Here is a 17,544-nt window from a genome sequence, read left to right as displayed (position 1 = left end):
GATCAATTTTTGCAAATTTTCCTCTTTCTTTCCCATCATCCTAGCCTCTCATGTTCCTCCCTAAAATCTCGATCAACCATCCAGAGTATTAAAGCTTAGAAAAATCTGCCAGTTATGGCGTTAAAATGGTTATTTTGCTTTTTCTGTACCATATATGAATCTTTTTCTACTAATTTCAAACAACCAGGCAGTTTGACATGCAAAGCTGAAGTTCAGTCGAGTCCATTTTTAGATAACTGACTTATATCAGTCAGTTTAGCAAAAAACTGAGTCGTTTTCACATTTTTAAGTGTTAAAATAACTCCAGAAGGGTTCAATTCAGCAAATTTGTTGTGTAATTTTATTTAATTCGTCTGAAAATAGTCTGATTTTGTAAATGAGTGAGTTTAAATGGAAATTAAACTCACTGGTTCACATTTTAATAATAAAAAACACAGTTTGCTGAGAAAAAACTGGCAGTTTTCAGCTCAGTTTAGCACCAATCCGTGATCAGTCACCACGTTAAGACCTTCACCAACTCCAACTCGCGGATTTGAAACAAAACTAGCTGGTAAAGGCGCAGTCCGGAGCTTAAAATGCGCGTCACTTTGCGCCACTGAGTCCATCTCGCCGTCAGGGAGGCGCAGTTTGGAGTTTGGAGTTTTGGCCGTGACTAAACGGACACAAAGACGGGACCCACTCCGCCCCCGCCGGCAGAGAGCAGCGGCACACAGCAGCAAAAACAGAAAAAGAAAGGAGAAAAGAAAGACACGTCTTCTGGCATCACTATAGGACTTAAAGCGTTTATTTCTGACGGCAGGGGGGAGAAAACGCCGAATTTGTTCCTGAAGTTACGCAGAAAAGGAGCCCAAGTTGAACTTTTATGCACAGAGAGGGGACTTAGCGCAGCGGCCTGTTTAAAGCTTTATCGCTGCGGCCACATTTCCTGCAGAAATTTCTCTGAAATCCGCCTTATTGTTCTGAGAAAACATTTCGACACACACACACACACACACACACACACACACGCAGAGAGGCCCGCTGGAGCTCAACTAACAGTCAGAAACATGCTCCGTTCTCTCCACGCTCCAACACAATACATTCACATTCCTGAAGTTGGAATTATTTTTTAATAAATTGTATGTATTTTTGATATTTCTGGCGGCGACATTTGATGTATTCACCCTGCAGTGCGCAGCGCAAAGTGCGCGTCATTTCTCCGCACATCGAGCTCCGTCTCCGCTCTCTGCGCGTAAATATTCCCCTGCTGAATGTGCGCACACTGGGATTGTAGATTTATTCAACCAGAATGCACTATTTTAGTGAAAAGCTTTAGAGGAGCGGATTAATAAATTTTCAAAAAAGAAATACAAAATAAAATAAATGTCAGATTTGGTGGAGGAAGAGGGGAAAAAATCGGTAATAAATGTTGCAGTTAATTTTTTTTGAAATTATTCTTTGCGCAAAGATGAGTGCGCATTTCGCTGCACTTACTTGGTGTTGGTCGTGTTCCAGTAGATGGACTCCAGAATGAGCGGCCGACACAAGTCCAGTTCGAAGGCGAGGAAGAAAACTCCAAAATAATATCTCCACATCGAGTCCCCCATGGTGAGCCCGCGCGCCTCCGGGATGGATGCGGTGCACACTCCGTCTCAGAGGGGGAACAGCCGTGTGTGTCCACGCAGAAAACAAAATAACAACAACAGAAAAACAAAAAGATCTTCAGATTATATCCCGATCCAGCGCATTCGGACCCAACAAGCTCCGATCAGAGCATCTCCAAAAAAAGAAAAAACCAGAGAAAAAAGAAGAGCGCACGGTTGGTTCATTCAGGGCGCAGCGCGTTAGAGATCCATCATCCTTCAGAGAAAATAGAAATCCCTCTGCGTAAAAAGAGCCAACATCCAACAGCAGCAGGCTGAGGTATTCCGCGTTCAGCTGGAGCTGGAGGTGGAGGTGGAGGGCGACAAACTGTGGGTGACAGCAGCACAAAAATGGAACAATGAGGTCGGATGGTCGAAATGAACAAAATGAGCGGATGTGTGGATGAGAGAAACCAAAGGAGCTGGGATGGAGGTTCTCATTCTAAACAGGTCCGAAAAGAAAGAAAATAAAACTCCCAAAGTGAGGAAAGAAGGACAGAAAAGAAAGAAAGCCGAGCACGCAGGCGGAGAATTAGAGTCCCGCAGATCCGTCCTCCCGCACCGCAACGCACCGCACAGCGACCCGCACGCAGGGAGGATGTCGCCTGATCGGCTGCTGCTCTCAAGCCGGGCTGGGAAGTAACTGAGAGAGACGCAGACTGGGAATATTTGGCGGAGCTGCTCCCGACCAGGCCGCGCCCACCGCCGCCGCTGATTGGTGGAAGTTAAAAAGAAGCGGATCCGTCAATCAGAGGCGGCAACTGGTTCGGCGGGGTGAGAAATTACAGCCGAGCCCTGCTAATGTCAACGGGCGGCTCCTGGTTGACTGTAAAGCATTTTAATGACGCGACACGTCACCAGACAATTGTTTTAATCAATAATAATAAGAATAATAAGAAGAATAAATATTAAAAAGAGAGATAAAGACAAAGAAAGAGAGAGAGATGGAGGGAAGTCAAGTGTAATACCTGCACAGGTGAGGAAAGCAGAACACATCCGGGTTAGTTTAATTGTCCAATCTCTGGATTCCTGCAGGATTCCCAAAGAACCGAACTCCTCATCCGAACCGAACGCGTGCAGCCGGTTCATCCGCGTCAAGTTCATTTGAAAGCCAACAGCGCCCACTAGCGGCAAAACTATCAGGAGAAAACAGAGAAGATTACATTTTTATCATCAAAAGTAAAATTATAACTCATCAAATAATTAAAATAAAGATGAAATCACAAGAACACGTGCAGCTTTAAAGTGGTTCCTTCTATTTTTAAACTTTTCTTTTTCTGTTATCCCACCATGAAGGCTGCAGCTTCATCCATAAGACAAAACATTTAAATTAGTGTTAATGTTTTTATTTAGTTTTATGAGTCATTATCTTGCAACAGAAATGATTCAGATATAAATCCAGACATGAATAAGTTTATTATCTGAAGAAAAGTGAAAGTTATCAGATTATTTTAGACCCAAATCAAACTTTATAATCACTTTGTGTAAAAGCTGCGAAAATCCTGACAACTGAGATTTATTTACTTATTTTGTCATATTTTTATTAAAATCTCTTAAACTTACAAATGAAACATTACAATTTGAGTAACATTTAGGATACATTTCATTCAGGTTGAATTGAATCCATATTCTAAAGCAGACATGTTGGCTTAAATGTGTCAATATACGTACAAAACGACTTAAATTCAACCAATAATTAAATCTTCTTCTATGAAGGCTGCAGCGTTATCCATAGCAGAAATTGTTTATAAAAAATTAATTACTGCAAATAGATTTACTAAAATTTTTGATTAGATATGGATCAGTATTTTCCAGCAGAAATTATTCAAGTTTAAATCGAGACAGAAATAAGTTTTTATCGACAGAGACAAATAACTGCATTCATCAAAACTTCTGGGTTTAAACTTTTTGTAGGAAATTCAAGTTTTCATATCACTGAAAAGAAAGTTTTAAAATAATTTTCTCGTATTAAAAACATGAGTAAAGCAATAATACTTAATTCAATTCGAGTCAAAATCTTCAAGGAGAAATGAAGGGAAAAAACTATTTCGCAGGGTTTTCATTAAACAAGAAACATAATTAAAATTACATGTGAATAAGTTTCTTCATGAGAAAAGTCATTAAAAACATGTAACACCATCCTCCTCCTACCACTTCCTGTCCTCCTCTTCTTCGTGGTTTGCGACAGTAGTAACATCCGGTTGTTGATCATGTGACTCAGGCGACGCAACCGTTTCCATTTCAGTTTTGCAAAATTAACTAATTTCCATGTGTCCGAAAACAAACACCTCACCTAAAAACATTTTATTTTGAAATTGCCGTTGTTCTATTAGGCGCGTTAGTTTTCAACATGTCAAATTGCTCAATTATTTGGTCAACAGAAACGCAGAATACAAAGTTGATCAGATATCAGCTTTGTATCTGATTACTACTCTACATTATATCTCCACCATTCCAGTTATTTATATTCAAACGTGCTGTTTTACAGTGTAATTCGCTCTGAAAACATTGTTTTAAGGTTTTCACGCCTCCTGTTCGCGACCGGCCGCTAATTGAATGGACTCTCACCCACTCACGCTTCTCCAGCTGTGGATAGAAACGCGTGAACTGCTGACACTCCTCCGCCACTTAATGCCATCAGTTCTCTGGGCTTTGCTGCGGATTGCGGCTGCTGGTCGAGCCGATCACCGCCTCCATGTAGCAGCAGCCTGATAAGGAGACCAACGCATCCTGTTGCAACGAGCAACCGCCGATTGGATGCTGATTGAGTTGCTTTAATTCAATTGGAAAGTGTTTTTAGGGAAATTAGACACCACAAGCTGCAGGAAGCTCTTTGGGAGTTTATATCAGTGAATTTCTTTAGTATTGACCTATAAAAACCGCAACATGTTTAACTGTTATCTAATCGATTAGGTTAATAGACCAACTACAGATTTAAAGTTCAGATTAAATATATTTTTAAAGAATAAAACCAGTTATGGAGGAAGGTAGGCAGCAGCGGGGCACTGCGGAGAACACAAGCCGGGGTGAAGCGCACCGATCCGGGCCGCCGCGTCGAGGAACCCTCGGGTGAAGTTGGAGTATGGAGCTAAATTGCGGCCAAAAAGTTTGTTCAAAAGTTCTTCTTGAATAATAATAATAATAAAAAAACAAATTCTCAAATCTGCCAGATTTAACCAAATTTGCTGCTTTTGACTAGTCAAAGTTTCAGCTGAACACAAGGAGTGAGTTTGATTGTTCACAAAATATTTGGACAAATTGTATAAATATCTAGGATATATTTAACATATTAACATGATTTGAGTACATTTTGTTAAAATAAACAACGCAAAAATGTTTGAGAGCAAATAAAAAATGTTGAGTTAATAAATGATACAAAAAATAAAGTAACATTTCAAGATAGAATCTGAAACTAAAGTATAGATCAGAAATATAAATCTGATACGGATATCAACTTTGTATCGATATTTTAGTATTGTATAGTATATTTTAGTCACATTTCTGTGCATTTTTCCTAAATAAAGTGCAAAATATCATCTGAGAGCAAATTAAAATGAAGTAGAGTTGATAAACAATAAAAAAGTAATTAATTTTCAAGATTTCAATCAACCTGGAGGAAATATACAGAAGCAGCTGTTTTATTGGGATTATTCTGCATAAACTGGCCCACAGCTGTCTGAAAAACCAGAAGTGAAGCACATTCTGGTTCATAAATGGTTTTACTGGTATCAGGAGCTGAAATCTGCTGACTCTACTGGTGAAATAAAGATGAGACCTTCAGCTTCTGTTGGCATTCAATGGATTTATTCATCTGTTCAGTCCTTTGACAATTTAAGGGGGGAAAAACTCACATGACAAAATTAAGATTCCACAGAATAAAGTTATTATACCCACCTGAGGTCAAATAAATCATCCAAACACACACACACACACTCACACACACACACCTGCATTCTCACTCTGACCTCGTCTTACCTGAACTCGTGTCTCCTCTACGACTCGGCGGCGGCTTCGCCAAGTTAATTTACTACAACATAACAGTTCGCACACGTGGGGGGAATTTTGTCGGGAAACAAACCAGAGTGTTTTTCTTTCCTCCCCACGTTTTCTGATCTCTATCGCTTTTTCATAAGACGGTTTTAAAAGGGTTACACGGAACAGGAAATGGCTTCTGTCCTCCGTTTCCTGTCGGACCGATCACCGGCAGGTCGGGTAGCTGAGGCCCGGTTCGCCTGCAGAACCAGATTGTTTTAAGGTGACGGGGAGAAACGTTTCCGGAGGGGTGGAAGACACGGAGTGGGTCAGCCGGATGGGAAGCTTTCTGTGCTTTTTCATTTATTGTTCTTTAAAGTAAAAAAGAAAATTGACACTTTATTTGAAGTGCTGTGCATAAGACTGACATGACATCTGTCACGAACGTGAAGGAGTCCAAATAAATGTTTATAACCGCTGTCATGAACCGTCATTCTGTAAATAATGACACTTTTAAAAGAAAATTTACTTTAAATTTTAATTATTTACCAAATACAGCAACGCTGACACTTTTGATGCAACTTTGGATTAAAAACGTCATTATTCACCGAGTGAGCGTTCATGAGAAAAGTCAAACATTCATTCCCGTTCCCTGATGTTTATAACAGGTCATGTCAGTCTTGTGAACAATGCTTCAAATTAAGTGTTACCAAAAACAGAGCGACAGCCACCCGAGCTGCCGGCGACTTTCCCCTAGCAGGACTACCGCTGGTTACACATAAGACTCCCAGACTACATGAAAACTTCCAGGTCCCTAAAAGAGAGAAAATAAAAGCAAACAGGAAGAGTTCGTTCTGTCTGTTTGTTTTTTGTTTGTTTTTAGGGGCGGCGATGAAGGAGCATCCTCCCCGACCTTTCCTTTAGCACTTCCAAAATGAAGCGAGCAAATCCACAGCGGACGACACGGAGCGGGGCTGAACCATGAGGATGAGGATGGAGGGGGCGGTGCAGGACGAAGGCGGGGCAGCGGAGTGTCATTCGGTCGCCTTCAGGGAGAAGGACAGCTTGGGTCTGGACTTTCCCTTCCCCAGGATGATTTTCTGCTCCTCTTTCTGCTGCCGCTGCCGGTCCTGCTCCAGCTTCATGCGCTCCTCGTGGATCTTTCTCTGCTCCTCCACGATCCGTAGCTGCTCCTCGGCCTGCGGGCGAGACGAACCGGGTCAGAGCAGAACCAGGGCACAAACAGAACCAGGCCGGTAACAAACTCTGTCCCAGAAGTTACCACAATAAACAATAATATTGTTGTTTTTGGGGTCATTTTCAAGTAATATAATGGTAGTAATAATGCAAAAGCACATTGTCGAAGATCAATACATTTTAAATTCTAAGAAATATTTAAAACTGGAACTGGCAGACATTTTAAATGTCCAAAATAAATAAGCAAAACAACAAATAAAATTAATTATGAAGTCTTTGTAAATAAAATTTAGCCCCTTTCAAAAAAAGGGGCTAGATGAAATCATCAAGTTTTTTTGTAGAGAGAAAAGAGAAAAACTTTAAATCATACAAATTGATTCATCTTACCAAGTATTTATGTTTGGTTTCTAGTGCAAATATCATACTACTCTTGAAATAAAACGAAACTAACTTACAAATAACCAAACGTGCTGGAACTCAGCTCCGGTTGCTAGGTAACGGGCTGGAATTCTGCTGGGGTTGCTAGGTAACGGGCTGTATTCGGCTGAGGTTAGTAGGTGAGGGGTCAGTGTCTGCTCATTTTGTGACTCAACTATCAGGAGGTTTTTGAAGCGGCTCATTTTCCAGACGCCAAAAAACATTAACTGGTCACCAAAAGGCAGCTGGCTGATTTTTTTAAAAAGCAGTAGAAACCCAAAATGGAGGCTTAGAAACTTACAAAATTCCCATTTTGCATAAGAATAAGGTGCTTTGTACCAGATGTAGCGTAAGCTGCTTTCCATCTGTAAACAATCCCTCAAGGAAACTGCGATTGCAACCATTTTAATTTTGTGTGGATTTGCAATTTTCAACAAACAATGGAACTTTTCGCCCAAATGTTTTCTGTATTTCATTCTTCTCTGACCAATAACCAATAAATATCAATCCACAAATGTTTGGTACATTTGTGGATTGAAAACAAAAACAACAAAAAGAAGTTTGGATCCGTTAGAAAGTGTTAAGAGTAGGAATAACTACATGAGGAAAGGACCAAAGGAGAAATAAGTCTAAAGAATTATGGATTAAAATCAATTTTAAAAAAAAAACAACAAAAGTCTGGGTTATTAAAATGAAAATATAAAGAACAATGAGTGGATCACTGTAATTTGAGCCACAGTAAGGAGGCAGCATGTTATCAAACTTAATATTTCCATATTAACTGCCCTGTCTGGCTACAGTTGCAGAGCATATGAACAAAGAAAAACCGCTTTTCCACATGTTGTTACATTACAACCAGACTCAAACATCTGGACTTTTTAAAAGATCAACAACAAACAGCGCGTGATTGGGAAGGAGGAGGAAAAGGATACCAGGTTTTCAAATGTTTGTTCCAAAACCACCAGAAACATTGAAGAATCTGCAGTTGGTTTTTTTATCCTTTAAAAAAAATCAATGTTTGATATATTTGTTCAATAATATAGTTAATATGCTAAATAAAACTGGACTGATATTTATTTCCATTGTGTTTATTTTTTCTGGAGGAGGAGGTTGTTGGTCATGTTGTATTTGTTTGGTTTTGATGGGCGATAAATTGTCCCAGTACTTATCACGATAAACGGTAATATTGTAGTTTTGAGACCATTTTCAAGTAACATATTAATAACAGCATTTTCCCTCTCGAAGACCAGTTAACTTTAATTTTGTAAAGAACTTAAAAAGGGAACCGAAAGATATTTCAAATATCCAAAATAAAAATGACAACAAAAAGTGATAAATAAAACGGTAACAAAAACTACTTATATATGAAACCAAAAATAAAATAGATTTTAATGTCTCTGTAAACAAAAAAATATTAATATGAATGCAAGTTGTGAATATTATTTTTTTATTGATTTTATCGATTTATTGATTGGCCAAAATTTTCAGATAACTTTTTATGAATAATTCTTTTGAAGAAAATTAATTTTTAATCTAATTTTTGGAAAGTAAAAGACTCCCTGGCCTCGTCTTTAATATAAACCAGCAAGTAGATTTCATTTCGGGTTCAGAACCGGGTTCAGAACCGGGTCGGGTCGTACCAGCTTGGCCTGCGCCTCGGCGATCTTGCGGTTATTCTCCTCCAGGATTTTTTCCAGCTCCTCCCGCTTGGATTTCTCTTCCTCCTGGATGGGTGACATGGTGCCATGTTAGCGCATGAAAAAGTCACAAAGCACACACACACTCTCTCTTTCTCACCCACACACACTCAGTCAGTCAGTCACTCCACCACAGAAAGTCTCTTCAGTCAGCCTGAATTGTTTTCTACAAACATAAAGAAACTGAGCGGAGACGTGAACGCCTCCCTCGACTACTTCAAATCTCTTCCTGGAAGAATTCAAATGTCTAATTCACACCTACTCTGTTATTTTAAAGTTTACAAAAAACAAAAACCACAAACACATTCATCACATTCAGAGGACAGAAACATAGACTAGAGAAAAAATACATCTGCTGCTTTTAACATCATCAAATGCAAGAGAGAAGAAGAAGAAGGAGGGAAGAGTTTTGGCTCACCAATGAACGTATACCTACGCATTTTCCTTGCCTGTGTACCTACACAACTGGTGAACGCATTCGGCAATAAACGGCTGAATATTTACTGTCCCGTCCGGACCGCGGCCCCTGCAGAGACAGAGAGGCGCTCCTGGGGTCGAATATGGCGCGCTCCTCTTTATAAGTCAAATCTGCTTTAGCGCTCTCTCTGTGGGGCTTTTTGTTGTCTCTGTAGAGAGCTGCTGCACAAGGTGTGTGTGTGTGTGTGTGTGTTCGAGGAGGACCCGACCACGGCACACTTACAGTAACAGGACACAAGTCACAGGTGAGCTGAAAGGCTGCAGCGCCAGCTCGGGTCAAGAGCTAGTTAGGAAGGTGGTGAGGTGTGTGTCCGAAAAACAACAACAAAAAATAATAAAAAATATATATAAATAAAACACATCAACAGAATGACACCGAGCAGCCACCCTATGGGAGAAGCAAGTTATGGTACAATAGAAACCAAAAGAAACATCAAACTGTGGGAAATAACCAGTCAGAAAGATATTAATTCATATCATCAGATAAAACCATCGGATAGCCGCTGAGAACCTGAAGGGATAAACCGTCTGTGAGTCAGATGGGATGAACATTTCCACACGGATCCGGTCGGGTTTTCCCGAACTTTTCTGATGAGGAAACCAAGTAGAGACAGAACGGGAAGAGAGAAAGGAGGAGGAACCTTTTATACTGAATTATTACATCCCCTCGTTTTATTGCACTGCAACGCTGCTTAGGTCGACGACATATGCTAGAAGCTACGTTTCTGTCCATTGAGTAACATTCAGGTCTGTTGATTTGAACCGAAGCTCGTTGAAACAGTGTTTGAAAATGCTAACGCGAAGCTAAAGTTAGCTTCCGATTCTGAAAATGAAAAAAAAATAAATAAACGTAGCTAAGCAGAACGCCAGAAGTCAAAGTGCAGAATAATCTGGAACAGGCCGGACGTGTCTTTTTGTTTTAGTTTTTAAAGTAGAGCTCATTAAAGACGATCATGGTAGCGAAACATTAAGTGGAATCGACCGTTAGCTATTTCCCAAATAGAAAGGTCCAATCAGAGGCGAACTTTAGCTTCTAACTAAAATGTTTACGGTAAACAGCAGGATTGAAATATTTTCTCAAATATATTAGGATGATGTGCAACTAAGAAATTTCATTTAAACATCATTTAATTATCTTCCAATTTGTTCTTATTCAGCATTAGCTCCAGCTAGTGGCTTTAGCTCCTGGTAATCGTGCTAGCTCCAGCTAATGTTGTTAGCTCCAACTAATGTTTTTGGCTCCTGCTAAATGTTTTAGCTCCTACTACTTTTTCTAGCGACAGCTAATTCTGCTGGCTCCTGCTAATCATGTCGTGTGAAACTCTTGCTACTCGAGTTTGCTGAAGCCAATTGTGTTGGATCCTGCTAGCGTTGTTAAGAGTCTTGGTGTTTTACTTTTTAAAGTAGAGCTAATCATGTTAACTCCAGCTAACACTATTAGCAGGAGCTAATCATGTTAGCCTCTGCTACTAAAGTAAAGAGATTAGAAGCCGATCACGTTTGTTTCAGCAGATATCTCAAGTTTAATGACAATGAAACTTTGAGGCAGTTTTCCTCAATCCAGACGTTTTATGGGCCGCACACATTCACCTCAACCACCTGGACTTCTTTTGTTTAAAATAAGGTAAATGTATACAAATATTGAATGAATTATGAATTTTTTAAATACAAAAATCACAACTTATTTAGGTCGACATGTTCAGCTAGTCATGGTGTAGAAAGAAAAGGAGAGGCGCAAATCATTTTTATGTTTAGACTGTCAAATAGGCTGACCAGATAAATCAAGTTAATCTCAACTCCTACTTGTGATTCCAGTAAAATAAAATAAAAAAAAGTATTAAAATTGTAACAAATGAACCAGAGAGCAACATTGTGATGACAGTAGATTATTAAAACATTATTTTTGGGTAAGATTTTCATTCCCGAGGAGTTCAGGAAACACAATCAACAATATTACTGGACGTCCTGACGTTGTGCGTCTACATTTAATTATTCAGAGAATTTAAAAAATAAATCCTTCATCGGGTTTGCTGCTGCAAACAAACAGAGGTAAAAAAATAATATGATTTAAATCATGTCTGAGCTTTGACGGGATATGTTTGTTGGTGTGATTAATTAAATAAAAAATAATTTAGCTAAACTGGGAACAAGTTTTTACTGAGTAAATATGATTAACAACCAAAACTATAATTTAGTATTTTAACGAAGATGGAGAAACAGTCAAACCTACTAGGAATAATCTGCATTATTGTAACATTACTATTGCAACAGAGGTTGCTATTTAACTTCTGTAGTTAAATAGCAACAAGATCTGGGTTAGAGGAAGGTTAACGTTTCATATAATCATGTTTTTAATAATCAGTTTTGCTAATAAAAATATGTCATATGTGTCAGTCGCTGCTGCACAATGTCGAAATCAGAGAGAATGTTTGTCTTCTTACTCTACAGTTTCTAACTTGCTGCTGTTTTAATGTCGGCTGCAAAGAGAAACCTCTGCTGCTTGTGTTCCTCCCTCATCCTGTGTGTTTGAAAGCAGCAAAACTCCAATAATTTGTTGGGGACTGAAAGCGGAGGACGGTGGGTGGAGGCAGAAAGAGACGGGGGTGCATCCCAAACGACCGAGCGTTACCTCTCTGGCCTTCTGCGCCGCCAGCTCGGCTTGCCGCTGCCGCTCCAGCTCCTCCAGCAGCTGCCGCTCCATGATGCGCTTGGCCTCCTCCACGCGCCGCAGCACCTCCCGCTCTATCTCGTCCTTCCGCTTCTCCAGCTCCTCCTCCACCCGCTTGGCCACCAGCTCCTCCACCCGCCGGGCCGTCTCCTCCTCGATCAGCTTCTCCTCGATCTCCTGCTGGCGGCTGGAGGAAGAGGAGGGGGAAGAAGAGGTTAGCTCCAACTGGCTGACAGCAGAGACACCTTCCTGCTGTCAAGTCGCGGTTTCAACAATCGGACCCGCGCCATCTTGGGAGGCAAAGCATAACTGAACCACGGCTTCGAAACCAACAAAAGTATATACATAACTCTCACGTTACGTCACACTTCCATGAATTTTGTAACTGACCTCCATCTTGGCAGGCAGTTGCTATGGAGTTGCTATGACAACAATAAACAAGCCACAAGTTTAGAAGCAGCTCTCTCCTCGTTCCTAACTTAACATAAAGTACATTGCAACTATTACTCCATCACAATTTTTGAGTACTTTTCCCACCTTTGTGTAATCCTAAGATAAATATCAATGATATTTACAGTTTCCTTTTTTATGAAGTTGCTTCAGACCCACCAGCAGGCGTACTGTGGTTCAGACTTTCTCCGTTTTCTGATATTTATCAAGACATATTTGGATTATATTTGGTTTGGTTTACTTTTCTCTGGAAACTTTAGTTACAAAGCAACCGTCCCGCAACCTTTAAATCAGGGCTCAGCCACTCCTAGAATGTCTTGCAAGGTTTGGGTGCTTTCTTGCTTCAACACACCTGAATCACAGGTTACAGTCATTATCCTGTAACTTCGGCCTGCAGCAGGGACGCATGCAAAAGTTACAGAAAAATGACTCTCAAAGACTGAAGCTGGAAAAATCCTGATTCTACATGTAAACTTGCAGAAAATCTGTTTTACTTATTCAAAATTTTACTTTCTTAATTTTTTTTTCTTATTCTGAATTTGCATTGCAAGCACTTTTTTAACCCTAACAATGAGTAACTGTGGCCTAAATGAACAATTCAACAAATTAATAACTGATGTTCAATTTTCAAAAATATATCAATGTAGTGTGGTTTAGCAAAAACACAGCGTTTTTCCAATGTATTTAGAAATATTGACATGTCATAAAAAACACAAAAATATCGTTTTTTGAGATAAAAAGCTTCAGTTTTGCGTTTAGTTCTCATATTATGGCACAAACTGACAATCTAAGTATATTTGTTCAAAGATATACAGTCATATATAAAATAACACTGCTAATATTAACTTCTTTGACAAAAAAATTTGATTTGGGTAACGTATTTCACAATTTTCATGTATTTATCTCTCAGATGCTAGGATTTCAAAGTCTTTCATATTAATGCAGATATATCTGAAAACTATTTAAAACATTCAAATTAAGTTAATTTCCTTAGACGGTAAATGTATACGTTTGTCTAAAATCTGTAGTTTTACTCAATCAAAAGGTTTGCGGATATGATTTATGAGGTTTGATATTTACTAACAGCTCCAGTGGCAGCCGTTAGCATCGGTGGTTAGCATCTGAGCTCCAGTCCGTTAAAATGAATGCAGTTTACCTAGCCGTTAGCTTAGCATGCACACATAGTAGCAGCAGGTTATGCAACATCAGCACAGGCAGATTTAGATTATTATACCCACATTTTCCTCTGTCTCTCCATCTCTGCCTTTCTCTCCTCCTCTTCCTTCCTCTGCTTCTCGTCCAGAGCGGTCCTTTTACTCAGAGTCCTGCCGAAGATGTCGATCCTCTCCGGGGGAGAGGCTGCTCGCTCTCTGCGGGACGAGGCTGTGGTGGACCTGGATCGGGAGCGGGACTCTCTGCGCCGGTTTTTCTTAGATTCCCGGGACTTGGATCGTTTCTTGGACCGCTCCCTGTCTCTGGACCGGGACCGGCTCCGTTTCTTGCTGTGCTTGCTGCTTTTTGAGTGTTTAGACCGAGACGTGCTTCGGCTGCGTGAGCGGCCCATGATGACCAGTCTTACGGCTGAAATGTGAACCACAATGCAGACTCCAGTCCAACTGCTGCTCTTCTAACTCTGGACTTACAATAAACGACCAATGCAAACAACTGAAACAACTCTATTTGCGTTTAAAAAGCATTTAAACAGCTCCTTAATTCGCCCTCCTTAGTCGTTACCAGGCAAGATGGCGCTCGAGTTTGTTGTTCCCAGCAGGCACTGCGGTTCTCGGCATTTTCCGTCAATCTTCGGAATGTCCTGTCAGTTTCACGAACTGAACAACCGTCAGACCTGTCAAAAGTGACAGGTGTCACTTTTGTTTTAGATTACGCTAAATTTACAGTTACGACTGTTATAGCTGTTGACATAGCAATTCATTTTGAAGACGTAATATTTTACACAATTAAAACTTTATTTAATTTCCCTTTGGGATTAAAAAAGTATTTTTGATTTTGAATTTGAATTATATAAAATACTTATGTTAAAAATACGCAGTTGCATAATTTGTCATTAAATATTTCAATTAAATATTAAACTAGTCTAATTTCTCTCATGATAAAATAATCTGAATGTTTATCATTCGGGTTTAATGCCAAGCTAGCTTATCTTCTGCTAGCAGAAGTTAGCTCTTGTTAGTTTCAGTTTCTGCTGAAGTTAGTTTTTAGCTTGCTTTAGTTAGAAACTAAAGCAAGCTAAAACTAAAGCAGAAGCTAAACTAAAGCTAAAACTACAGGTAGTTGGTAGCATTCAGGTTTATCATGAGAGAAATAAACATTTTTAAATATTTAATTGTATAGATGAATTGTAAAGATGAAATATACTATTTTCTAATAATCTTAAACACAAATGCATTCAGGAAATATAAATGAACATCAGTACGTGTTTCTACTGACCATATAACTACACAAACTAGAAATGGGAAATTGTGTTTTTTATTCTTATTACATTAGCGGAATATCAAAAATGTTTTGCATATATTTATGCTTTGGTGTCGGAAACTAAATTAAATTTATGTGATTATTGCATCTCTTCATCCTTGTGTTGTTTTTTTAAAGTAATGTGGAAATTCTCTGTTAATTCCTACTAAGATTCAAGTTGCCTCTAAACATTTTTCTACATCTACTGTAGGAATTACTTAAAAATATAGTCCAGTTTAGTCGTCCTTCACAGTTTGCTAAAAGATTAAAGATTAGATTTTCTTCACTTCATATGCAAATTATCAGTTTTTGATGCAACAACAACAAAGACAGAAAAATAATGTGTATCCAACCAAGCGAACCACTGGGGTGAATTTATGATGCAAGTTTAAAGTTGTAATTTCTATGCCGATGTGTTGCTCTGCCGCTTTCTTTCACAGCGATCAGCAGAGTCTGACACTAATTTCAGAACTTGTCTCCACTTGACCGATATCTAACTTTTCCCTCCTCCATTTTTAACTGTTGTTGTCATGCTCTAGCAGAGGCTAAAACGACGCTTTAATCTGATCTTGTAAATATAGCGACGCAGAACATCAGATAACGGCACGACAAACAGAACGGGTCAGAAAAAAGAAAACAAAAACTGACAATGGCGCAATGCTGCACGGATAGATTTGCTGTTCCACTCTGGAAAATGAGGCCATTGTGGTAACGTTCCCCAGGGGCCTGAGCTCAAAATAAACCGCTTTTACTATATTTAAAAACACATGATGAAAAAGTCCAGTGAATCAACTTCAAAAAGGTCACATCACTCAAAACTACAGATGAGAAATCATCTGAAGGATTTTTATTCTGTGCTTTTCAGCTGAGTCTAATATTAGCATGCACTGATTCAGGAGGGTGAGTCAGTGGGCAGCTTTCTCTGCAGAATAAAAATACTTTTAATTGTAGAAAACCTCATGAATGTTGTCAGATAGGTCACTGCCATCCCAGCAGATCTAAAGAGCAGAACATGTTCTGTCAAACTTTAGGTAACAGAATCCAAACTTCCTCAGAAACAAAGCAAAGAACCGAATAATGGGGCTTTAGAGACAGAAACAAAGGCCAAGCTTACTTTTTTCTCCTTGCTCGAAGTCAAAGCATCAGTTTTTTTTATAAGTTGAGGTTTATTTCATTTTATTTTTTTCATGGGCTGGTAAATTTTGCTCCTGCAGATGAAAGGAGCTGGCATTACAGAACCATCTGTGCCTTGTTTTTTTTTCCCATTCGGGGAAGAGAGGTGGGAGCTTTAAAGGCCCCTTTGATGAATAATAGAAAATGTTTCGTGAAGGTGAAAAGGAGAAGAATTGCAGCACAATCCCAGTGGGGATGTTTGTTTTTCTGTTTGACTTTAGAGCGGTTCTGGGCTGGTCGGGGGTGTAAAAAGAACCAGTTCAACGTCTCTGTTTTCCTTTGAAATGGCTGCATATGCACGGGTAATCCCAGGGGACAGAACCGGCAGTTCTTAAACATCAGGAAGGTTTAAACGTGCTTTTCTCTGCGGTGTGGCCCATAAAAACGGTCAAAAATAAGTTTACTGATCCATCTGAAAAGGCTACACACTCAGGGTACTCCTGGTATCAACGTCTATTTTATTTTTTATTGATTTGTTGAAATTTTTTGATGTTGAATTTAATTTTGATCGTGGACGATTTTTCAAGATGGACGCCACGGTTGTCCTGGAATTAGATTAAAATGTTTGGTGTCAAACCATGCAGAATTATACCACAGAAATCATATTTTCTCTATCTTGTTTTGTCTGGAAGCCATTTTTCAAAATGGCCACCATGTTTGTTTGCAACAAATAATCAGTTGATGTTACTGGGCACAGCTAACCAACATTAGCTCTGCTGATGCTAAACTGCTAAGCTGCTAAACACATTTTTTTTTAAATTAGCAGAAGCTAAAGCTAACCATTAAGACAACTGTTGCTCAGCCTGTAAAATGTTGCATATTATTACTTCAAAGCTACTGAATAAAGTTAAACCAGAAGAACTTTTATTCAAAATCAAACTTTGCTTCACTTAAGTCTGCTTTTAATTAATGTAGCAAGAATGTTCAAAGGAAAAGTGACATAATTTCTGATTTTATTCAGCAGAATTGGTTAAGCTGTATTCCATTTCTTCCAATTGATACCTAGAAAATCAGCTAAGTTATTTTTAATACAGCAAATCTCCAGAACTTTTTTTAAGATTTGGATCTAGAATAATTTACATAACGTTTCCCAGAAACAAATCTGACGGCTCTACTTGTTAAATTTAAGTATTGCTTGTGTAGTTTATTGTTAAGTGAGTAAAACACATTTTTTGACCTTTTGACTCGATGGGTTTGGCCCATGTGACACTCCTGATTTAAATGGTTGTCAAAAACACACATTGCTGCCTCCATTCAAGTGGATAACTTTTGAATAATTTTCTAGAACTGCACTTTAAAACCCAGAGCTGCAGAACCCAACCCAACCAGCTCAAGTTAATCAAAAAGTCCATCTCTTTCACATTTTGTGATCAAAGTTTGCCCTCTTCTTTCAGAGGAG

The 17,544-nt window shown here is 39.1% G+C and overlaps 2 protein-coding genes across 2 annotated transcripts in view; both read right to left on the bottom strand.

Annotated features, from left to right (window-relative positions):
• Window positions 1-2,256, bottom strand: part of LOC102232342 (ephrin-B2a-like) — a 29,864-nt gene extending 27,608 nt beyond the window's left edge. Inside the window, exon 1 of the mRNA XM_005798152.2 lies at window positions 1,474-2,256. Coding sequence (XP_005798209.1) covers window positions 1,474-1,586 — 113 coding nt within the window. The 5' untranslated portion in view covers window positions 1,587-2,256. The remainder of the gene's footprint in view (window positions 1-1,473) is intronic.
• A 3,148-nt stretch (window positions 2,257-5,404) lies between these two features.
• Window positions 5,405-14,282, bottom strand: arglu1 (arginine and glutamate rich 1). The gene is made up of 4 exons (XM_005798153.2): window positions 13,739-14,282; window positions 12,012-12,237; window positions 8,849-8,932; window positions 5,405-6,793 (listed from the first exon to the last, which is right to left on the bottom strand). Exons 1-4 carry the CDS (start codon window positions 14,062-14,064, stop codon window positions 6,629-6,631), a joined length of 801 nt encoding a protein of 266 aa, XP_005798210.1. The 5' UTR covers window positions 14,065-14,282; the 3' UTR covers window positions 5,405-6,628.
• Between the last annotated feature and the right edge of the window lie 3,262 nt (window positions 14,283-17,544).

This window comes from Xiphophorus maculatus, chromosome 7 (assembly GCF_002775205.1).
Source record: "Xiphophorus maculatus strain JP 163 A chromosome 7, X_maculatus-5.0-male, whole genome shotgun sequence".
NCBI lineage: Eukaryota > Metazoa > Chordata > Actinopteri > Cyprinodontiformes > Poeciliidae > Xiphophorus > Xiphophorus maculatus.
This window is presented reverse-complemented; position numbering and strand designations above follow the sequence as displayed.

Coding starts and splice junctions, on each gene's coding strand:
- arglu1 (XM_005798153.2), bottom strand. CDS start 14,064: ATGGGCCGCTCACGCAGCCGAAGCACGTCTCGGTCTAAACACTCAAAA. Junction 12,238..13,738: donor ATGGAGAGACAGAGGAAAAT/GTGGGTATAATA, acceptor CTCTTCCTCCAG/CCGCCAGCAGGAGATCGAGG. Junction 6,794..8,848: donor CCGAGGCGCAGGCCAAGCTG/GTACGACCCGAC, acceptor TCTCGCCCGCAG/GCCGAGGAGCAGCTACGGAT.